General features: G+C 39.4%; 1 protein-coding gene across 2 annotated transcripts in view; it reads right to left on the minus strand.

The window, feature by feature from the left end:
* LOC129770900 (zwei Ig domain protein zig-8) overlaps positions 1-25,303 on the minus strand; it is a 702,824-nt gene that overhangs the window by 466,491 nt on the left and 211,030 nt on the right. For both annotated transcript variants that reach the window (XM_055774072.1, XM_055774071.1), the window contains exon 2: positions 7,168-8,114. In XM_055774072.1, the coding sequence (XP_055630047.1) occupies positions 7,168-7,246 (79 nt within the window). In that variant the 5' untranslated portion in view covers positions 7,247-8,114. The remainder of the gene's footprint in view (positions 1-7,167; positions 8,115-25,303) is intronic.

Genomic DNA, 25,303 nt, shown 5'->3' on the forward strand with positions numbered 1-25,303 from the left:
GGCAAGCCTAATATTTTTCCAAAAAAGATTAATTGGCTTCAATTTGATATATCGATCATCTAAATCGGTTCAGTGATTCAAAAGTTATGAATTTTTAAAAAAGGCACTTTTAGGAAAAAGTTGAAAAAAATGATTTTTCGGACCACCCTAAAATAAGAAAAGGTCACCCTAACGAAAAAATAAAAAATACGGGTCTAATATTTTGCAATAAAGAAAGAAACTACCACTTTTCATGGAAATCTGAGGAGCACTATATCGGTTTGATATGAAATGGATGTATATATATATATATATATATATATATATATATATATATATATATATAAATTTTTCAATTCAATCAAAATATAGTAACAAAATAATTAGGTAAAACGTGTATACAATTCCTTCACATTTCCTCTAAACTAAGTATCGTAATATCAATTAAATTCATTTTTTTTCTAAATTCAATACAAACCCAACATAATTTATTTTTATTGGCAACACTGGAAAAATCGACTTTGTTTACAAAATTTATCGAAATCGACCAATCAGAAATCAGAACGACTGACAGAAATTTGGTCCGTATCTGACAGAAATTTGGTCCGTAAAAGACCCCCTATTGTCTGATCTTATCTTAGATCTCACTATCCCTCTGCTGTGAAAGTTCATCATCGACATCACGATATGTCAGATGGTGGTAAATTCAGGGGTACGACTAAAACGTCAAATCCCTCATATTGCCAGTGTACCCAATATTGCTGCGGTTTACTGACATTTTGGTTCAATCAATTTCTGTTGTTTAAAACTCGGTCCGGTTATATAGTTGAATAGTGGCTAACTTTAAACTCCATGTTAAATGTGAACACCTCCATGTGAAACCGAAATATGAAAATCGCTCATGCAGTTAGAATAAAGCAGCGCATTTTTCGATTTCAATCCTCGTAAATGATATGTTGATAAACAAATGACGCCATATTGATTTTGATTTTGGGTAGCCTATATTCAATTGATGTCTAACCCCTGGGTAAATTGGTAATTCGCGATGGTGTCGACGTCTGGTGGCGACTTCAAATTATGGCTATAATTTGTGTCCCAAACTCGTTAGTGTAATTTATATCAGATTAGAAGACACGAAACCGGTTTATGAATTTTAAAATTTGAATGAAAATGTTCACATCATGTTATTTAATTACTTGAAACACGTATTTCTGACTTTCATTCAACCATATGGCTATACAATTCCAAAATTGTTGCTGAATTTTTTCATTATAATAGAAAATCGTCTTCATAAACAATTTTCGGATCGCTGTTTTGAAGAAAACAAATACTTAAGACGTTTGAGATGTTGGCACCAAAAACATGGCGGGTGTCATACAGCTGATATCAACAGAAGCTTTTCGGGATCGAGCGGACCGAGATTGACCACCAACATTGACTATAGATTGTGAAACAGAAATTTAATTTAGATTTAATCGTTAAGGCCTCGATGTCAGATGAACTATAAATGAATACAAATGAATATAAATACAAATATCGATTTCTACCGCTGACTTCAACGTTCAAACAAAATTCTACAAGACAATATCTCCATAAATATGTGCTTAACAAATGAAGAACACATAAACATTTATTGGTATGGTTGTACACCAAAAACTAGCTTCATCGTAATGTCAAAACTCATTATACTTCCCGAAATGTCACACCATTCCGTAATCCCTCGGCTCAAATAGGCTCTGGCGTACACAGGGATTTTTATCAAGGCAAATTTCTCTACTACATATGTATTCCTATCTCTCCATATTTATGATCGTCCAATAAGTTCGTACCAACTCCGGGCCATCTCTGCTTCCGGAGCCGCAGCCGGAGCAGCATGAATCCCACTTATGAAATAGTATTTGCAAAAAGCTCAATCTTTATAGCACCGGCTCTCCCCTGCACATATACTTACATATACCCAAGGATCCTTATGTTCATCCCAACACAGTGTCTATTCGGTGAAGTGCAGCACCTTCTTCATCCTCACCCCCCCCCCCCCATCGTACAACCCCTCGCTTTCTTCTGCTTTCTCCTCACATAAACATCCTCACATAAAAACGCGATGGATTCGAAACTGTACGTGACTTTGCTTTAAAAAGAGATTTTAAAATTGATACAGCACGGAATGTTTTCCCTTCCATATCGTGGCATCGAGGCCGAGCTCCAATGCACCACTAGTAGCAGCAGCAGCAGCAGCAGCAACAGCAGAGGTGGGCATCCCTGGCGGCCTGCGAGGGGACGCAGCACTGATAGTGATTCTAGATAATGCTATTTGATATGATTCACCAGAGTCGGGTCCGCTGGGAGTGAGTGACGTCGGTGAGCGGTAGTTTGACAATAAAGTTTTTTTGGTATAAAAACATGACGAGCAAATTTTAGTTTCTTGTTTCGGTGATTTTCAACAATATGCCTCAGCTCTGCTATGATATGTTTGAAATGGTTCCTGTGATAGATAGAGTGCTAATAAATTAAAATTTGAATAACGTGTTCCCATGGTGATCGCTTCTGATTCCGTGAATTCCTGTTGGAAAGTACCAGCAAATCATCATCTTTTTTGTCGTTAAGCTCTTCATAATTTTTGAATATGAAACATTTGTTTTGAATTCTCTATATGATATTCGTGAACGTCTTTGAATCAATTAGCTTCCAACTAGTCTGCATGATTACTTCGAGAGAATGTAATATTTTTTGACGTAGGACTACGTCTTTCATTTCTATACCGGGGTGTAAAATCAAAGTTTCGAAAACGAAAGGGTTACGCCGGAGACCGAGATTTTGAGCGTTAATAGCTCCTAAACAACTGAACGAAATTGTATGATAAACACTTCATTCGAAAGATAAAATGTCTACGCGCTCTATACTTGTTACTTTCTGATCCAAAAACTTGTTTCAATAGTCTTAAAATTGCTTTCAAAACAGGCTATTGAAATCACCAATCGGTATATAAGCGAGCGCCGCTCGGAAATCCGCTCAGTTCAAATTGAACAGCGATTGGAGCATGTTGACGCTGTTGTGGTGAAGCTCTTCGTTTATCATGAAAGCGCGGATGAACGGTGTCACCAAGAGCCTGTTTGTGCACCTTAGGCCAGAAGGGAATCCATCAAGAGGAGAGTGATGCCACAAACGGGTCCCCGGGAAGATCTCGAAGCAGCCGCTACACACACACACATACACGCGCGGAATTCTTTCCGTTTGGATGCCATTCAGCATCGAGAATGATCCGGAAAATAATCTGCCAGTTCCTCTGGGAATTTAAAAATACATTCATGTGAAAGAGTTTATTTGAATGTTTTCTATCCATGTAACACTGTGACCAAATATGTTTCAATCAAGTGCTATTAACAGATGGTTATCGAGTTAGCATTAACCACTGGGTGGCTTCCAGTATCGAGGAAAATGTGAAAATATCTAATCGTTACTGAAAATAATCTGCCAGTTCCTCTGGGAATTTAATATTACATTCATGTGAAAAAGTTTATTTTAATGTTTTCTATCCATGTAACACTGTGACCAAATACATTTGATTTTGTGATTTTTCAATCAATCGCAATCAACAGGATAGCTTCTGAAGATTATTCTTCCCCATCAGTAGGATATTTCCGTATCCAATATTGGATGCATAAAACCTTGTGCCTCCAACGTAACGCTCTCGTTTTCGAAATCCCCCAAATATTCATTCATTCAGAATGAATTCAGATTCAACTTCAAACGAATGATCTCTAAATCAACGATAGTCCTACGTCACCCTTGCGGTTATACCATAGATATAACCCACTTCCTGTTTTTGACGTAGGGCTACGTCTTTCATTTCTATACCGGGGCGTAAAATCGAAGTTCCGAAAATCGAAAGCGTTACGCCGGAGACCGAGATTTTGAGCGTTAATAGCTCCTAAACAACTGAAAAAAATGGTATGATAAACACTTCATTCGAAATATAAAATGTCTACGCGTTATATACTTGTTACTTTTTGAGCTTGAGCTTGGGTAGACTGTACAATTCGTAGTTGCTCTCCGTGATTGACCTGAACCAACCAAATTGCACAAAGAACACACAGAGAGACGCTTAGGACTAGCAAATCATTCTCGTTGTGCAATTTCCGGTGATTCGAGCTTTAAATGGTCAATAACGACGCCGGCCACGTCCTTACAGTCACCAGGGGAAGGGAAGGGATGTAAGTATGATATCCGCCACCCGATGGCCAGAAGGGTCACCTGTATAGCGTGATTCCCTAGCGTTTATCATGGAAGGAATAGTTGTTAGTGGGAATGGTTGAGAAAAATCAAGATTCACTGCGGTAAGTGGTGTGATTCTAAAAACACGAACTCTCAACTATTTGGCGAAATGAGATTTGAAGAAAATATACATTTTTATCGAACCGGTCATGCATTTCGCTATTCATCGTGCGTAGGAAAAAAAAGAAGAATGAGAGAATTAAATAATTAACGAACTCAAGAACTGCAATAAAATATTAAAGAAGATAATTAATTAAGGAAAATAACTAAGCGAAAGGTATCCTCAGATAACCGGGTTACTTCTCGTTATAAATCTCTACGAATATTTACAGTGAACCTACTAATTGTTTTCGATATACATTCAATTCTTGATTTTGTCGGGTTATTCGATATACAGTAATTTACATCTAATGCGTCATGCCGAGGCACCACTCAGTGTCACATTGGAGGCGATTTTGACTTGCAATTGGACATTGTCAAGGAGAGTGGTATAGTGTCGACGTCTGGTGGCGACTTTCAATGTGGGGCCATAATTTGGGTCCTGAACTAGATGTTTACAAAAATGTCCAATCAAGCGTGTCGCATTACAGGTATGTGCAATTAGCTAAATGCCGCATTAAATGTAAATTACTGTATCGCCTTTTGACGTAGGACTGCGTCTTTTATTCCTGTACCGGGGTGTAAGTTCAAAGTTTCGAAAATAAAAAAGTGAAGCTGAACTGCAAGGTTTTGAACGATAATACTTCTTTTCCGGCTGAACGGAGTGGTATGATAATCATCATTCAAAAGATAAAATGATGACGATTTATATGATTGTTAATTATTGACCCTAAAACTTGTTTCAATAGCTTTAAAATGCTTAAAAAACAGGTTATTGAAACCGTATATAAACTCGCATATGCTCTGGAAATCCATTCAGTTGATGTGGCGATGTGAGATGAGGACGGTCGCATTATGGTCTTCTTCTCCAATTTCATTTCTCTTCTGCAGTTGAACCGAACGGATGGCTATAAAACATGATGCTTCTTTTGCTTTCGTTCATTTCTACCTATACTCTCGTACCGCGAGGACTCGTTTCATTGGGACCACGCAGACAGCACCACGAAAGCAGCTCGGAAAAACGCATCAGCCGCAGGAAGTGCGAAGAAGCCACATCACTACCGACCGGGAACCGTCTCTTTGAGTGTTCGCCGCTATCAAAAGTCGACCGAATTGCTGATCCGCAAGCTACCTTTGCAGCGTTTGGTTCGTGGAACTGCCCAGGGCTTCAAAACCGACTTGCGCTTCCAAATTTCCGCGGTTATGGCACTGCTGGATTCTTAGATACCAATTTGTGTGCTATCCACGCAAAACGCGTCACATCCTGCCCGAGGACATCCAGCTGGCCCGTCGTATTCGAGGAGCGTGCTATTACCTTAGCATATAATCAACGGCCCTTTTCAGGGACACCAAATTTATGGATTAGAGTTCAGAAAAGTTTTTGCAGGCCGAACTGCATTTAGCGAAAATGGTGGTGTCGATAATAATTCGATACCGATGGGCGCCATTGACTATGGATTTGATAATCACAAATACGAAATAAATGATAGTGGATATTTTACCATATCGAAGAAATCACTTTGATGAAAGCTGCGTTATAAAATTATGACGTGGCCGGCGTCGTTATTGACCATTTAAAGTTCGAATCACCGAAATTTGCACAACGAGAATGATTTGCTAGTCCCAAGCGTCATTCTGTGTGTTCTTTGTACAATTTGGTTGGTTCAGGTCAATCACGGAGAGCAACTACGAATTGTACAGTCTACCCAAGCTCAAGCTCAAGCTCAATCTGTGGAAAGGTTACGATTGAGTCAATCAAATTATGCTAAACCAAATGTTAGAATTTTAATTTAGTCAGTAGCATTTTCTAAATATATCTTCCAATATGTAAATTTTTCATAAAAACACATCACAAAAGGGTGCCGCGATTCGCGCTAGGCTGTCGTGAGCCAGGAGCCAGCAAAATATCACGATAATCGTCCCAGAAATTTCCAAATCCCTATCTTCGTAAGCATGGCCGTCACGTGAGACCGATATGTTATCGATACTTTAACTCCGCAGCAGCTTCCGAGCAGATCAAGGACTTATAGTTTATTGACGTTCGGCGACGGGACGGACGAGACCGATAGACACGCGGTACACGCGGAAGCGCCGGAACATTTCGACGGAAATATATTGCTAATCCGGCGACAAACGTCGACTTGACTGAAGGGAAAGCCAAAAGAATATTCAATGGCTTTCCATGGCACAAAGCGTTTCTCGAGTTTCATCCCCCCCTCCCTGTTTCTGGCGCTCGTTCCGCTCGTCTCCGGCGAGCGCGCCGAGGATTTGGAGAGAGCGTTTTAGTATTCAACGCCGTGACCTTGTTTTCAAATTGCTACATTGTTCTGCAACTCAACTCATTCTTCCATCTGTCAGTGAGTGAGCCAGCACTATGTACTCGCCATTCTTCAACCGTCCTGGGTCACATGCCCCCCCTCCTAACCGGATACTCCGGTCCGCTCGCGTAGAGAAGATGAAAACCGTGTGATACCGGATGATGTAAAGTTTCCACTTCTCTGGAGCAATTAATCTTGATAAGATCGCAGCACAGCACATAAGCGGGTGAATCTCCTTCTTCTGCCTTCGGAGCTGAGGGCGAAGCGGTTCCTTTGATTGCCTCCCCCGCCGGGACTGTAGAAAGTGATGGCTGGGGATTATGTTGAATCAAAATCTCGAGGGTCGCTTCGCTGAAATTAAATGCACTCAACCGGGTGAAAAAGCTTGATTCGAACGATTGGTCGGACCGCTCTGTGCCCACTCTGTGCCATACTGTTAGACGCAAGCTCTTCAGATGGATTTTGGGAGGGCTGATTCATGATATACATGAGAACTTACCTGGTGCTAAGTTGGTGGCGAGCAGAATAGATGGCAGGCAGAGGATAATCAATTTTAACTCCATCATCATTGCTGACATGGTGCGTTAATGCGTTTGTTCAACTTTGGTCGTAACTTTTAATAAGAATTTTTCCTCCGAAAATTGACTTGACCTTTTGTTTCTGTTCCACTTGTCACCAAATGCCAACCGTCGACTGCTCGTTCCCGGTCGAAAACTCACAACCTAGCAATTTCTTTCTGTCTTCGTGTAATTGTTAGCCTTTGTCAATCTATTTCACGCTAGAAACTTTTACCGAACCCCTCCAATTATCACATTATTTGACTAGCGGGGTAACCTAGCGTCCTCCACTGCGAGCGTCGAATGCCTGCGGTCTCTATAGGTGATTCGACAAAAGAGCAACGTGGAAAACTTTTCCTAGAAACTCGCTCCTCTTGGTGCCGTGGCACAATTCCCACGGGTCTCTCCCTTTTTTCGAAAGCACGGCCACACCGCTAGCAGCGGGAAAAATTAGTTCGGACAGCTGGTGGCGCACTTTCGTAACGGTTGAACATTCCCGGGTGACGTTATCGTTATGCCATCACTGCTGTCACTCTCTTTCTATCCACGGTGGATTACGCGAGGCACCCACACCCTCTGGCCCACCGGGAGGGAGGAGGGTGCGAAAACTTTGTTCCAACTATCCGCGCGGACCGCGCACCCTCAACGGATACACCTAGCCACCACCATTCAGCTAATTTTCATTACACCATTTAAATCAATTGCTTCCAAGTTTGCCATTGTGTTACAATGTAACGGCCAAGGGGGAAACGGGACCGGGGTCTGCGTCGTTGAGATAACGCTATCGGGAGGATTTTCCTTCGGACGATTCGAAGAGGCTGGTGCTTGATGTTCGGTTAGTGCCAACGTAAGCGCTGATTTTCCGGAGTACTTTCACACCTTCCCGAGCCTGTAATGAGATGAGAGAGAATTGTAGTTAGTGGCAGTTCGCGATGCTGTGTTATTTCGATTATTGATCACATCATAAACACGTTGGGCTCCGCTTCGGTCCCTAGGGACCGACAGCTTTTTGTTAGCTGAGTGTTGATCACTAGGACTGACAATTACAAAGTAAGAAAATTTAAAAAAAATTGTAGGAGGTTGTGTTCAAGACACGACCGCATTGCTGACGTAGAACTACGCTGTAGTTTAATTCAAGTCGCTTGTTAACTGCGGATATTATTTTATAATGCTACGAAAACTTTGAAATAACCATTCTACCAGTTTGGTCGCCCTGAAATGTTTTTTTTTTGTCATTTGACAATAATTGTTTGATGATTCATTCTTGTGCTTGCAGAACAATACATGCTCGAGATAAGCGCAGCTGTCATCCTTAGTGGAGAAAATTTTACTACTGGCAAGCGAAACCAAATCACATACAAAATTCCAGAACAACATTTGCTTTCTTGGTGACTAAATAAGCGAATTAAACTCTATCTGCTCCTGAACCCAAATAAATTAATGACTTATTATAACTTATTGAATAAGTTGGTATTCGCCGAATAATTTTTTAGTGCACAACCCTTCAACCTGCTTCGCCATAGCGTCAGTTCAATGCATTGGTGCAATGTCAAAGGCACCAACGAAGTCTTTATGATGACAGAAAACAAACAATGTTAACTGCTTGTAAAAAGGCAGAATATTTACCTCAGCAGAGATTCATTACTAATACCCTAGCGTAAATAATTCCCTCCCGCTATCTCCCCTCTTTGTTTATATTTATCATTACGGTTGCATAATTTGCACCACTAATGCATATCTCCGTTTTGTGCTCTTCTCAACCTTGACCTTCACTTTTTAAACTTTCCAGTTCATTCGCCTCTAAACGCGCTCTTCTCAACTGAAGCCCTTTCTATTAATATATCATGTCTAGATTAGCTTAGCTGTTATCCTTGGTGGAAAGAGTTTTGCTACCGCCATGCGAAACCAAATCACAGGCAGATTTCCCGAACAATTATTTTCTTGGTGAGCCGACGATAGCTTAGCTTGATGATTCCCCACACAATTGTGTAGCTCAAAACATTAATGCAATGGTGTCAGTTTGATGCAATGATTGCAATGCCAGATACATCAGCGAATGAGTAACTTGGTCGTGTCCACAGCTCAGTCCGAAATGAAGACATGTGATGACGCAAAACAAAGAAGAACAAGCGATGTTCATTGTTTCGTATCTAGAACCATACTGAAAGTTTGCCGTTCCTTCCTTTCCTTGTTGAATTAAAGAGACTTTAAACTTCTTTAGTTCATTCGTCTCTAGCCTTCAAAAAGACCCTTGGAAAACTCTACTCTTTCCTCGCCGTCCAGCTCGCCTAGCAACGGCGTTGTGCAGTCGGTGTCCTCACGAAGAATGAAGTTTGCCTCAGCAAGATCCAATGTTTATATTCTAGGCAAATTTTTCTCGTCGTTGTTCTTCTTTTCCTTTGTTCACGGAGACTTTACATCTTACGATTTCTCCTTCGTTGCTCGTCGATAAGTTGTCCGTTATTGACAGCTCTGTTCGGGAAAGCACACAAATGGACAGAACAAATGTATAAGGAAATGGGAATGCCTCCAATTCCATCAATTCAAACCATATACAGACTATGGGATTGTAATGTATAGCATATCAAACAAATCTTAGGGAATTTACGATTCGTTTGGTATGTAAATCGCCAGAATCCGTTCAGGGCAAAAATAGTTATTAACTTTATTTATAACAACGTGACCCGTTTTCTGATTTGGCACCATTAATGAAAGACGTAGTTCTACGTCAAAATGGATTTGTTGCGGATCTTCGTAGCCACATGGTTACGCGTTCGCTTACTAAGATCGTGAGTTCAAACTCAGGGCCCTCAATTGACCATCTTTGTTTTATTATAGAATAATTACGCCCACGCAACCATCATCAGCGATGGAGATCGATCCACGGTGGAACAAAGATCGTTTCATCCATACAGCTGCTCTGCTCTGCAAGAAACATCGGGCTGCTGTTCTATTTAATAACCCAACATAATCTCAAGATCAACTGTCTCCGCTGTCCGGTCTGCTGAACAATGGAGGAACAGAGAGAATACCCTTACGCCTAAATGGCTACTACTGTGTAATTTACCATAATGTAACGGAACAGAAAACCTAACGCCTAAATGGCTACTACTACTATGTAATTTACAATTTATAGAAAAATAAACATATAGGGTAAATAATATTGGTTTGTCCGATTTGGGGTGTTTTTACGCAACTAGTAAATGCAAATCGATTTTTCTTCATGAAAATCACATATAATCGATACGAGTTTGGGTTTGTTGAAAAGCCTCAAGTCTCTAGTTGCTAATACTACCATAAGAAGTTGAAATTATTCAAATTTTTATGTTTTTTAACGATTTCCCTCAAAGAGGAATTATAATCATGGTTTGACCACCTCTGATCATGGTTTGTCCAAAAAAAGATCATGGTTTGTCCGGCTTTAGAAATCACAACTTTTGAATGAAAACATACGAATTCTTAAGTAGATGTTGCATTTATCATTGCTTTAGTTTACTGTCATCATATTGATCCATTCATAATTTAGGCTTTCTTCAGAATATTGCATTTTATTGGGCATTTTAAAAGTGTTCACCTCAATAGACTCAACATAGAGAAACTTTATTTCTGCTATGCGTGAAGGACACAATAAACAAACTGCAGCGCGTCAAGCGGTTGTCAAAGAAATCATGTGGACAAAACAACATTAATTAATTGGACAACTCATGATCAAAATTGAGTTCTTCAAAATGCGTTAATGTAATGGTTAAGCTATGTAAATCTAATACAAATGGTGTGCAAGAATGTTGTTTACAATATTTGTAAGTCTTATAATCCAGAAAAGGTCTGAATACGTGCGAAATAATCATCTGGTGATCGATTGAAAGTTGGTCTCGAATGAGGGGCGCATTGTCACCAATAGATGGTGTATTTTATTATCCTTTAAAACACGTGATTCCGTTAAAATATACTATAAAACTACTGTAAATAATGAAAAAGACAATTTTATTTATATGTTTTGCCACATTCGAATACCTGATTTGGCAAAGATGTGCTGAATTGGAGCATTCTAAAAAGTTGACAAACCATGATCATATTTTCGACTGGACAAACCAAAATCATTTACCTTATACATGTACGCGATTGCAACCAGGCTCTGTTACAGCTGAAACGCTAATGAGCCTAATAGAGCCTAATGACAAAATTTGGCTTCTTTCTAGTCGAATTTCCAACTATTTTCTCTTTTTACAATAAATATCTTTGACAGCTGAGACCGACACTGATATTGTGCAAGCGCTCTGAACTGGACGGAAAACGCAGCAAGTACATAGCGGGACTCAACGGGTTAAGACATCCATTTTTATGTGGAGCTGATGGACTTCCGGACTGAACCACAACCGGAGATGAATGTTGACAAACTTTCATTGATGTGTACCGTATGCGTGATAATTGAGCAGTCAGAATAAAAAAAAATCGAAAACTTCGGTTCCGATTTTCTTTATTTATTCAAAAGGGGGATGTTTCTGAGAGTGTTGAACTATGTTAATCATCGATCGGGTTTCCACTTGCTGCAATTACGTCCTCCACACGCTTCCGGAACGCATGATAGGTCCTAATAATGTAGCCTGAATCCATTTCTCTCCAAGTATGGGTCTATGTTTGTCGGAGGCTTGCTGTACTCGGGTGGTGTTTAGATAAAGACCTTGGCCTTCATGATGCGTTATACTGAGTAATCCAGCGGATTAGGATCGGGGCTGGATGACGACCACATATTCTTTGCCCATTATGACAGATGTATCTGCAATTACTTCTGAGTACGGTTCGAGGTGGGGCACGGAGCCCCATTTTGTTAAAATACAACATTTGGCTTCGGGCCGTACTGCCCTTTGATCCACAGAAGAACATGCTTACTCAAATCCCTATTTAGACCTCGGTGTTTACTTTGTCGTCTTCTGGAATGAACACCGGGTTCGATTTTCAACGTAGAACTACGTCTTTCAGGAAGGGTGCCAAATCAGTTGTTGGGTATTGTTTGTTCACTCCACCAGAGTTCACAACCGAATGATGATGACAGACGGATGATAATTAGTCGTTACATGGTGCGTACCAGATAGAAGATGCCGAAGTGGGATGAGATATGATGAAAACCGCCCTCAATTTTTCTCATCAGTAAAAACATGTTACTAGAATACAGAAAAAACACATTTGAAATGGAAAAAGTAATTTTCTTTTATAATTTTACTTTCTTAGTGTTTATTAAACCCAATGCGAATTTTAATTGGACTAACAACAACAACCAACAACAACTAATAATATTATCGCCACTGCGTGAGGAGTTGGTTTTTGTCGGCTCTGTTAGGGAAGCACAGAAACGCCCAGAACAAATGTATGGGGATATAGGAATGTTTACAATTTTCGTCAATAATGCGGAAGTGCTCTATATTCTGCATGAGCTGAGCCGTTATAAAGCTCCTCTAAATGAATAAGATCAAATAAGCGGGTATTTTTTCGAAAACAACTGATAGTCATCAGATCCATTCCCCAGTAGAGACCGTTCAAGCAGCTACAACACAACGTTAACACTTGGCCTCGGGGAGCTGTTGTTTGTTCGATCCAACGCAAGATATTGGCCATCCATCCATTAATGTTGATTGTCTCTACTCTCCCGCTCCCCCGCATCTGGTGTCGCTATTTTGCGTCAATATTTAAGTACAAACAAACTGACATCAAAAGTTATTTCGACAATTTTTTATTCCACCATTTGGGGGTTGGTTTCAATCCTCTTCTAATGAGAGAAAGCTAGCAGAACAATTTCCATGGCGGCGACGACGACGACGGAACGAAACTCGTCGAAACCACATTTCCCTCGTTAGCAAGGCCACACAATCTCATTCATTTAATTTCCCTCCCATTTTTCTTCCCCGGAGTTCTCCGACTGTGGTGGTCTGCCCGAGCTGGGGCTGAGTGGGGCTAGACTTAGTCACGTGAGTGGGGTAGGGAACTCAAACAGTGTACCAATGATGATTGTGATAATTTTAGGAATCGCTTCAAATTAATCTCGGTCTTAAGACTCCCGTTCTGCGGAGCGGTGAATTCGTTCTGGCTTGTTGCGGGACAACTCAACCATAAGCCCAAACACACGAACGGGGTTTTGTCGGAACCGTTCAAACCACGCTGTTGATTGATAGCCCATCGCTCTGTGGCTCGCGATAAATTTTTTTTTTCCTCCGAATGACGATGGCAGAGCTGTGCCAACAGCGTGATGATTTTTTGTTGTTATTTTGTTTGATTTGCTATCTGCTCTTAATTAAAATTGAACTCTGTAGAAGAAGAATGGTAACTCTGCGGGGAGTTGATGTTCGGCGGTTTTACTTTGGCCTGAAATATGGAACAGTGAACCACCGCCCTCACGCAGCTGAATGGGGTAATGTTTGGCTGATTGATTTGCTACTTTACCACCGGTAATGAAGGCCTGAGTATACTAAGTAGAACGCCATGTTGAGTGGCCACCTGTGAGGAATACATAATTCGCCGTTGCTCGTATATTATTTATTTCGATGGCGAACCGGAAGATGGATGTAATAAGTCAAAATTCTATCAAGATAGCAAAAACGAAACTGGAGGCCTTTTCATTTTGTGCCCCTTGGTTGTAATTGATGTGATTTTTCCCCCATTTTCTCAAAAACTCTTTACCGGAGGAGCACATCTTCTTTTTTGGCCTTCCGTCATACAATTTGTGTCCTTCTTTCAGCAACGCTGATTGATTCTCGCTTTGGTAAGCACTTCAATTAAGAACCTTTTGTTCAAACCAATTTTTCGTTCTCGTTTTTATTCTTCTTACAACGGCGATAGAACCGAGTGCAGTACTCCACCACTTCACGACGTTAGAGTTCTCGTGGATGTCGTTTGGGACGAGAGCATTCCACTGAATAAAGGGTACCAGAGAAAGATAAAACTCAACAAAAAAAAGAAATGAAAAAAAAACCGACAGCATCCATCTTCTTTTTTTGTTTGTTTCTGGGCCATCTTTCGTACCGTTCGCAGTCTTTGGTAAAACCAAACCCTTTTATCGTCGCCTACCGCAAATTCGAGTTCTCATTAGACGTTGTGGTGAACGAGCGGCTTCAAGTGTAATCATCTGAGGTAAAGGAAAAAAAAGCTGTCAAACACTCTCGTACTTCCGGCAATCAATTTCCATTAGAGGCTTTTGCTCTGAGTATCTGCCTGTGGATTTTACCGGTGGACCCGAAGATCGAAATGGATGTGTGTTTGTGTGCATCTAGTGCTTCGATGATGCGGAACAACGCCGCTTTCACAAAAAAACAATATGATCATTCATCGTTGTTCTGAACATTTATTTGTTCATATTGTTGTGGTTTTGTTAATATCAATAGTTATTTGAGTTCAATTTAACCAAGTAAGAAAAGTTGTGCCCAGGACATGGTTGCATTGTTGATGTTTGATTACGAACTCATCAATTTCCTTGTTCATCACTTAAATGTTAATTACAAATGAAAGGAAATTTGATAATTAACTCTTTAGTGCAATTCCAAATGAAATCGTACTGAAAATGCAGATTTAAAAAACTTGTAATTTTGATACGAACGAAAATATGTATTCCGTTTGGGTTGGAGGAAATATGAGTTTTCCACAGCATTTAAGAATTTTTTGACTCAAGCGTAACTTTTGAAAAGAGTGTATCGATTTTAGTAAGAGAAATCTTTGATAATGTATGTCTCAAAAACTACGAGTCCTACCGAAATATACACTGAGAAAAAGAATAGTACTTTTTTTCTATTTACAAAACAAAACTTTTATTTGCAATATTCAAAATAAATATATATACATATTTTACTTTTTTAATTTTTTTTTATATAAAATAGAAGTCAAGTGGAAATTTTTAAAATGGGTACAAGATGGTAAAATATTTTTGGCGAACTTTGTGGAACATCTAATTTTTATTATTTTTCGAAACATCAAATTTTTGTATGTTAACAATTATTTTCAGCCAATTATAAATCCTGATGTGATTTGAAAAAAAAGCTCTTCATCAATCTCTTTTCAAACGCAGCCATTCTCGAGATATTTGAAAAAAACATTTCTAATTTATATGTGTTTTTTAGTTTTTTTTTAATGTTTTTATAAAAAATATAAGTCATGTAGAAAATCCAAAAAATTAGTACAAGATGGTAAAACTATTTTTGACAAACTTTGTGGAACATCGATTTTTTATGAATTTTTGAAACTTCGAATTTTTGTAAGATTACAATCATTTTTAGTCACAAATTATGAATCCTGATGAGGTTTAAAATGAAAAAGCTCTTCATCAACCTCCTTCTAAATGCAGCCATTCTCGAGATATTGAAAAAAAACTTGTCTTTGTTATTATAAATAGGCTCTATTAATATGTTTGTCGTGTTATACCGCCATGTTCATGAAATTTTATGAATTTGCTTGTAATTTTCAACATTTCCAAATATATCATTATAGTAAAAATATATGTTTAGGAGTTACGTTGCCTATCTATCTATCTATCTATTCTATTTATATCTTTCTATCTATATATTAGGCTGTCAAAAAAGTCCTGCGGTATTTCCGCGAGGTGTCGTTGTAAGCGCGTAGTTCTAGTTGTATTCATTGTATCGAGTCATACTATAGCTTGTTGGAAAGGTATTTTTGCGCGTCCTTGACAGTGTTTTGTTTGGTTAAGTCGTTCGTGAGTTATAGTGTCGCAAATATGGAGCAAAATAAAGAGAAAATCCGACATATTTTACAGTACTACTATGACACAGGCAAAAATGCATCTCAAGCTGCCAATAAAATTTGTGCAGTTTATGGACCCGATACAGTTTCCATTTCCACCGCACAACGATGGTTTCAACGTTTCTGTTCTGGTGTAGAGGTCGTCGAAGATGCGCCACGCTCCCGAAGGCCTGTCGTCGAAAATTGCGACAAAATCGCTGAATTAGCCGATAAAGATATAGTAGACATAGTAGCAGCCGTAGCATGGCCAAAAGCTGGGGATAAGTCATCAAACCGTTATTAACCATTTGAAGTAGCTTGGATTCACAAAGAAGCTCGATGTATGGGTGCCACACACGTTGACGCAAAAAAACATCTTTGACCGTATCGACGCATGTGAATCGCTGCTGAATCGCAACAAAATCGACCCATTTCTGAAGCGGATGATGACTGGCGATGAAAAGTGGGTCACTTACGACAACGTGAAGCGCAAACGGTCGTGGTCGAAGCCCGCTGAAGCGGCTCAGACGGTGGCCAAGCCCTCATTAACGGCCAGGAAGGTTCTGTTGTGTGTTTGGTGGGATTGTCAAGGAATAATCTATTATGAGCTGCTTCCCTATGGCCAAACGCTCAATTCGGACCTGTACTTCCAAAAACTGGACCGCTTGAAGGTAGCACTCATGAAGAAGAGGCCATCTTTGATAAACAGAGGCTGCATTGTCTTCCATCAGGACAACGCCAGGCCACACACTTCTTTGGTGACGCGCAAGAAGCTCCGGGAGCTCGGATGGGAGGTTCTTTTGCATCCGCCGTATAGTCCGGACCTTGCACCAAGTGACTACCACCTGTTTTTGTCCATGGCGAACGAGCTAGGTAGTCAGAAGTTAGCCACAAAAGAGGCCTGTGAAAATTGGCTATCCGAGCTTTTTGCCAATAAGGAAGCGAGCTTCTATAACAGGGGTATTATGAAGTTGGCATCTCGTTGGGAACAAGTCATCGAACAAAACGGCGCATATTTGACTTAAAACAGATGATTGAAACTAATTTTATGAACAAATGAAAAGTCAAAAAAAATACCGCAGGACTTTTTTGACAGCCTAATATATACGAGATATGGCTATTGAATAACGAGACTGCGCGCCTGGGAGCGCCCTAGAAGGGTGGGAGGGGGGTGGGTGTGGAGGGAAACGAATAGGGCGTTCGGTAGCTTGAAGTGTCTGCTATAAACGTACGAAAACACGTTTTTGTCACTATAGTAATTTGCGAGCAGCAGTGGTTTGAATGAGAGGTTGTTTTGTAGCCGTGGGCTGGCCGATCCTCTAAAAGCGCGGCTTAAGCGCCACTAAGGAGGCTGCCCGCCAAGATCAATTTTGCCCGGTTGAGACTCCTACTTCCAAACTCCTACTACTAATTCCGAAATAGAAGTACGGATCGCTCCAGCCAGGCCACTAAAACAAAACATTCAATTAGACCCCCATCAATCGAATTCAAGCTTCAAAGAAATCGGTAGATTTCACTCATACCCGATTAATTATCATCATAGGCCAGGCTGCTACCTGTCCATAGAGCACGCCAAAAACACTGGAATGACTTATTGTCCCACATAAAAAGAAAAACGAGCGCGATACAATTTATAATGTGCAACATAAAAGACTTTCACAGTATTAAAGCTTCAGTCTGTGCTAACATTTGATAACTAAATATATTTGCATTCTAACACCGTTTAATTGAACATTACATAAATGATATTGTAACATACATTTATTCGGTTAATCCTGCTATCCTAATATCTTCCATTAGAATTATAGCTTGAAAGCTTTCTATGAGAGGTGTTGCCCCGGGGTCTTTTGATTCTATTGACGCTTTGTGTGGAGGGGTCAACAATGACGCCCTGCAATTCCATTTGGCTTTTGACAAAAAACGTCGGACGCGATCTTCTTCTCGCCGTCCGGTTCATCCCAACTTAGGGCAATAGATGAAAAAAAACTTCGTGACGTCCTCACCGGACGTCACCCTCCAAACAAAAGCTAGCTTGAAACGGACTCACCAGCTATTGATTTGAAATTGTTGACTGCTGCTGATGATTAGTTTTCTACGGGCGATATTGTTGTCCGTGCTGTGGATGTTGATGACGGGCTCTCCAAGCCAGCGAATTATCTTCGCGATGAAGTGGCTACTCCATACTGCCTGCGGGAGAATAGGCAGCTGTGATTCGTAAGCACACACACGCATAACACGTTACTTCTTAATCACTGCCTCTCATTTTAACATAGACCTTTTTGGAATTAATCAAACGAGCACGCGCACTTCCACTATTTTTCGCAGTCACGAACAAAGTAAGCGTGCCTAGACATCCTCAGATCAGGGAAAGTGAAATCAAACGTACTTACAGGAAGTACGTCATTTCCCAAAATCGTGTCGGCTATCCTCGGAAATCTGAAGATTGTCATTGGCCGAATCATTCTGATTTCGAAAAACCATACTCCAACTTTCACTCTCTCCTTACATACGTAGCAGCTTTCCTGAACTCTATAACGTGGGAATCTCTCCCAGTCTCTCTCATGAAGTTAAGATAAAACGATTTACGCCGTTTGAAGATCGACTCAGCCCATCTGCATTGTTATTTACCTAAGGGGAAATACATATGAGAGTATGTTATGCCCTAAAAATATTTTAGCTACAGTTTGTAGTGCGCGTCGGAAATCATGTGTGACGAAAACACGAACAACAACGCACCTGCCCATAACGCGCTGTCGATGAAGCGATTTTTAGCCGATAAGAGCATTCCAGTGCTCGAACATGTCCCGTACTCACCAGATCTAGCCCCATGCAACTTTTTTCTATTCCCCAAGATCACATCCGTGTTGAAAGGTACCCGATTTCAGTCCGTAGAAGAGGCGAAGGAAAAAGCGACGCGGCTTTTGAACGCTATCACAAAAGAAGAGTTTCAGCACTGCTTCGAACAATGGAAAAAAACATATGGAAAGGTGTGTTAGGAGCCAAGGGGAGTATATTGAAGGGGAGCATATCGTTGTACCGTAATTTTAAAAATATAACCCTTTTCGTAACCAGTCTCGTTATTTAATGGCCATACCTGGCAATGGATGTATAGAAAAAAAATCATTATCAAATTTCAAAAATCGATCATGTACATTTTGTTTATTAATCCAGAAAAATGACCTGTGCAAAGTTTCAGCTAAAGCTTCGGCTAAAATTTTTTTTTTCGAGATAACACCAGATCTCGACGTTTCATGCACTTTTAAGTCATTTGGCATCGAAAAAAAATTTGATTTTCCAGATTTCCTTTACTCCCCCTTTGGAAGATTTTCGAAGATAAAAAAATCAAAACTTTGAGCGCTTTGAGGCACCCCTAAATCATGTCCGATTGAGCTGAAACTTTGCACAAGTCATTTTTATTTTAATAAACAAAATAAAAATGAAAATCGAAAAATTACCCAAGAGGCGAGTAAAGGAAATCGGGGGTTTAGAAAAAAAATGGTTGATGCCAAATGTCTTAAAATTGCATGAAACGTCGAGATCTAGTGTCATCTCGAAATTTTTTTTTGTCTAAAATCGGCACTCGGTTTTGGGTGCCAATAAAAATAGTTATCTCGATTTTACATTCGGTACTTGCTACGAAATGTTAATATGCACAATAATATACATTATGCAAAATATTAGCTCATTCGAACTTCATTTACTTGTGACACGTTCAAATTTGATTATTTTTGAAAAACGAAAAATCACCGAAAATCGAGGTTTTCAAAAAAAAGTTTGATACCAAATGTCTTAAGATTACATTAATCGTCGAGATTAATCGGCGAATTGGAAACCTTTTTGAATGAAGACAACGAATTGTTGAAATTTTTAAAATTACACATGTTCAGATTGCAAAATCACAATCACGCTATTGTCATTAATTCTGATAAAACACCAGCGGGAGAGCACGTTTGCAGATCCAATGCGCATGTTTTTGAAAACTTATCCGGAATAATGGTAGGCGACTGCACAGTGACATGAAATTATGATTCGAAGAAGAAACAATAACCTGGATTTCTATGACAGAAACACGCTTCGAATCTACACTCTGTCCAACTTCTATAAGCCCAGGTGATGATCGATGATCTTGCTGCTTTGTGTCATTGTAAAAAGACAATGCTTCAATTTATATTCTAGTGTGTAGGTATTGATGACTACCATACACTGCATAATTTTCATATGTGTGCAAACGCTAAGCGTGAAGAATGTTTTTGTATTTTTCAAGTGTCAAGTTTCTTTAAGACCAGTTACATTTTCCGTTGTTTTTTGTTGTTTTGATCAATAAACTTGGAAAATGCCGAAGGAAAAAGTGCTCACGGAGAGAGAAGAAAGACAACTCGATGCATTTCACCAAGAAAATGTTGGTAGGGGAAGTGGGGGCATAGTGGTCACCCTAAAGAATATGTCCATTTCTAGCGTCCACATATCGCTACAATTCCCGTTTTTCTAAGAATATTATAGTTCAGCTCATTGTTGTTCAAGATAGTATACCCCCTTTACTAAAAAAATTATATATAGTACATTTTTGACGTGGGACTACGTCTAATCGAAATATATAGGGGGTAAAATGAAAACCTAAACACAGAACATGCAGGAAATAATGCAAGATTTCGAATGCTTATAACTCAATCATTTCTTACTGTATCGGAAAGATGTTTGCATCAATTGATAGGAAATATTTCTACGCATCTATCGCAATTAATAAAATGTTATTTTTCATTAGATAAACAATTGGATAAATGTAAAATGTTAAGCGTTACCTAAACACTCTAACTGCCAAGTTTTGATTGGCCCGATTAACGGTTTCCCCAACACAGCCATCAAAACCAAGCAGCCTTGGGGAAATCGGCATTGCAAATACATGGAAGAAGGGGGACTTTTGTTCTCACCGAAATATGTTCCCTAACACAGACTTCAAAACCAAGCAGCGTTGGAGTAATCGGCATTGCAAATACATGAAGGTAGGGAGAGCTTTTATTCCCACCGAAATGTGTTCCCTAACAAAGATTCCAAAACTAAGGTACCTGGGGGAAATCGGCATTGCAAATAAATGCAAGTCGGGGGTATTTTTGTCCCGACTGAAATGTCTTTCCCTAACACAGACTTCAAATCCATGGAGCGTGTTGAAATTGCCATTGCAAAATCATGCAGGTCGTGGGTATTTTTGTTCCGATTGAAATGTGTTTCCCTAACACAGACTTCAAATGCATGGAGTGTGTGAAAATTGTCAAGATGTCTGGGGAAATCGGTTTTGCAAAAGAATGCGAAATGCGAGCACTTTTATACTCGCTTGCCTTTGTACAGTCTAGAATATGTTTCCCTAACACGGTCTTTTAAACTAAGGAACCTGGGAAAATCTTGCAGACACTAGAGGCGAATGAACATTCAAGTTTAAAGCATCTGTAGTATAAAAACTAGAAGTTGATGTTGTTGATTCATGCAAGCCGGGGATACTTCTGCACCCGTATGTTTTGTTTTGCTCTCAAAAAAGCGTTCTCCTAACACGGATTACAAAAAGCTACGAACACAACGCTTTGGCTCCGTTATTCAAGATTGCATTGAAAGATATGCCTTCAAATCCTCTACTCACTCAATTTCTACGCATACCATTTGATGATTAGGCAAAATGTTGATAACCGTTTACTGCGATAACGATATTGATTAAACAATGTGCGTTCGACGTACATGTCAAAATCGAAACTGAGTGCCTGAAGTTCATCAAATCCAGCAAATTCGCAGTTCGAGAAGTACGTACACTTGAGAGATGCAAACTTCAGAGGGAAATGTAAAATAAAATAATCGTTCGATAATTCTTCCGTTCATATATTTTGTCCTAGGAATCATACCTAAAAGAACTTTCATTAAAATTACTTGTAACGGATAAAATGATCTATCACAATGTATGAATTGACCTTACATGGCATTTATTCAGTCTTTTTACTCACAAAGCAAATAAATTGAATTCAATTGAATTCGGAAATTGTTTCATTCAATCAAAAGTTTAATCAACACAAACAAATGATTACTAAGCTAAGGTAGTACCACGTCAACCTTGCGGTTATATCATAGGTATAACCCACCCATTTTTTTTTCATCATTAGAAAAAAAAAGATGAAAAATCGAACTTTTTTATGCTTGGAGGTAAAGTTTTTTATGCTAGTGGGGGCAAAGTGGCCACTCGTACATATCAAGCTAAATGGGAAACATTTATGCGTTTTTTTCGTCGAAATTTGTTTAAATCATATTCGATATAGTAGGTACATGCATGAAATAAGCCTGGCATATTCACCTAGAGTCTCGATTTGAATTTTCCCATTTGTACAAAAACAAACGTAGTAAGAAACACATAACATTCCGCATAATGGGGCTTGGTTTTGTTGGAGTGGCATATTTTTCCTGGGTCAAAGCCACAAAAGGAACTTCTTCAAGAGCAGAATGTGATGAGGTATATGAGCTTCAGTAAATAGAACATTGTAAGTCGTTATGCACCTATGACCACTTTGCCCCCATCAAAGTAATTTCTATGCTAATTAATCGCTGAGATTGAACAAAATATATGTTCAGCTCTCCTAGAATATGTGGACAGTTGTCCAAACTGATGATTTGTCCAACATATCAGATTGAATAAACTAAAATTCACGGGAAATTCCACATTGATTCATTGATATTGAAGTATTCTAAGCTGTTCTAGCTATTACCGTAAAAGCGGTTAATAGCTAGAACAGCTTAGAATACTTCAATATCACTTATGCAAATAAAGCAATATTCCAATTTAAATGTTACTCGGGAAGCAATTCGTCAAGTTTTGGTAAAAATCCTCACATGAAGAGGGCTTGAAAGGTTAAAGAGCCTCACCTTACACCATCTCACATCGGAAGACGTCTGAGTTTTGTCAAAGCTCTCATAAACCTACAGTAGGACATGATATGTTGTGACAAAGAATGTTTCCAAAATAATACATTTTGCTATATACCATAACGAAAATCTCATCATTGTATAGATTATCTTCACTCACGAAATAAAGTTAAATTTGGATGGTCCTGATGGTTTCAACGGGCGCACGATGGATTTTTATGTGTGACGAATGATTATTTGACGCGATCAGAACAACGTCATTTTCCGATGTCGTGAGCTATGTCAACAATTTTTGGTCGATATGTACGCGAAGGTAGAGAGCGAACGACTGAAATTCCTACGACACAATGAACAGAAGGGGCGTGGGGAATTATATATACACCTAAGGCGCTTTTTACGCGGTTTTTTTTATATGCGGTTATATTTTACGCGGTTGTTTTTACGCGGTTTTAGGAATTTACGCGGATTTCGGAATTTACGCGGTTATCTTCTACGCGGATTTCGAAATTTACGCGTTTGTTTTACGCAGCACGTATCAACCGCGTAAAAATTCAATATGTTTTTTTTTTGTCCCTTTTATTCATTTTAGGCTCATTGGCATTTTAGCTGTAACAGAGCCGAATTTTAATCGTGTACATGTCACATATTTATCATATCTATAATTAGCACATTGCACAGTTGCCATTTTTCGGCGTTAGAGTATTCCCTTCTATGCCATTCCATATAGTACACATTTACACAGTAGCAGCCATTTAGGCGTAAGAGTTTTCTATCTGTTCTTCCATTATCCATTTAGACCGGACAGCGGAGACAGTTGATTGATCATTGTTGAGTTATTTATAGAACAGCAGCCCGATGTGTCTTGCAGAGCAGAGCAGTTGTATGGATGAATCGATCATATTTCGACCGTGGATCGATCTCCATCGCTGATGATTGTTGCGTGGACGTAGTTATTCTGTAACAACACAAAGATGGTCAATTGAGGGCCCTGAGTTTCGAACTCACGATCGATCGCTTACTAAGCGAACGCGCAACCAATGTGGCTACGGAGGCCCCCTAAAATTCAATATGTTAATTGATGTGACTTTTCACGAAATAATTTTGTATTGTATTATTGATTAGTAGCTGAGAAATGAAAGGAGATACAGATAGCATGCAAACAATATCAGTTAATCAATTGTTAGAATATGGGTTGCATTTTAAACTAATAATTCACTGTTTGTTATATTTTTACATGAATTTTGAAATTTACCCGGTTAATTTTTACGCGGATTTTGGAATTTACGCGGTTTTCTTATGCGCGGTTTTTGTTTACGCGGAACGTATCCTCCGCGTAAAAAGCGACTCCAGTGTACTGTGATACGAAAATTTTCATTAATGGATTGTTTGATTGGTTTTCGTTTAATCAAATTCTAGATCAAATTTCATTATTAAATAAATATAGTAAAAATAGATTGCCATTGTTTTTTTTCACTAAAACGACAATTTTCTCAATTTTGCGCTAGAGCGAACAGTGTTCGTTTGAAAACTTATGTTTCTACCTAAAGTTGCATGTAGTCACAATCGTGGCAAACTGTGGCAGGGAAACTTTTAAGCTGGTTTTCTCAAAAAAAAATCTTTTTTTCATATTTTTTTACAAATTTCAACAGATGGCGCCACTAAAAATGAACAAGATACATTTCGAGAGGTTCATCTGTCACTAGCTTATGTGTGAAGTTTCATGACATTTTGTTTATTTGTTCACAGACAACAGTTGTTTAATTGTCACTACCTGAGCATTCGTATGGAGAATGGAAAAAGAGGAATATCGGAGTTAGATCAAACATTGTTTTATGACGGGAAAAACTCCTGAACAATCAATGCAGTGGTTCACGAAATGTTATTCCACTTCTGCTCCTTCGAGAACAACAGTTTATCGGTGGTTTAGTGAATTTAAACTTGACCATACGCGAGTTAGATGAGGCAGTAGTCATTTCAAAAGAACGAGTGGGATACATTTTGCACAACATTTTGGACATGAAAAAGCTACCGCACGATGGATGCCGCGTTTGCTGACCAGAAACAGCGGCGCGTTGATGATTCAACAGCCGCTTTGACGTTGTGGAGGCGTAACCGAGTTGGACTCCTGAGTCCAATATGCAGTCTGCAGAGTAGATGACAAGCCACGAAAGCCGGTCAAAGCGGCCAAAAAACCAACGGTCGGCCGGGAAGGTTTAAGCCTCCGTTTTTTGGGATGCGCATGGCATGATCTTTATTAATTACCTGCAGAAGGGAAAAACAATTATCCGAGAGTATATGCAGCGTTATCGGGCAAGGTGAACGACGAAATAAAGAAAAAAAATGGCCCCATATGGCGATGAACAAAGTTCTGTATTATCACAACAACGCACCTTCGCATACGTCCTTAAATGCGATGGCCAAGTTGGACCAATTACGATTCCAATTGGTTGTATGTTCTCAAAC

The sequence above is a fragment of the Toxorhynchites rutilus genome, chromosome 2, assembly GCF_029784135.1.
Source record: "Toxorhynchites rutilus septentrionalis strain SRP chromosome 2, ASM2978413v1, whole genome shotgun sequence".
In the NCBI taxonomy this organism is placed as follows: Eukaryota; Metazoa; Arthropoda; class Insecta; order Diptera; family Culicidae; genus Toxorhynchites; species Toxorhynchites rutilus.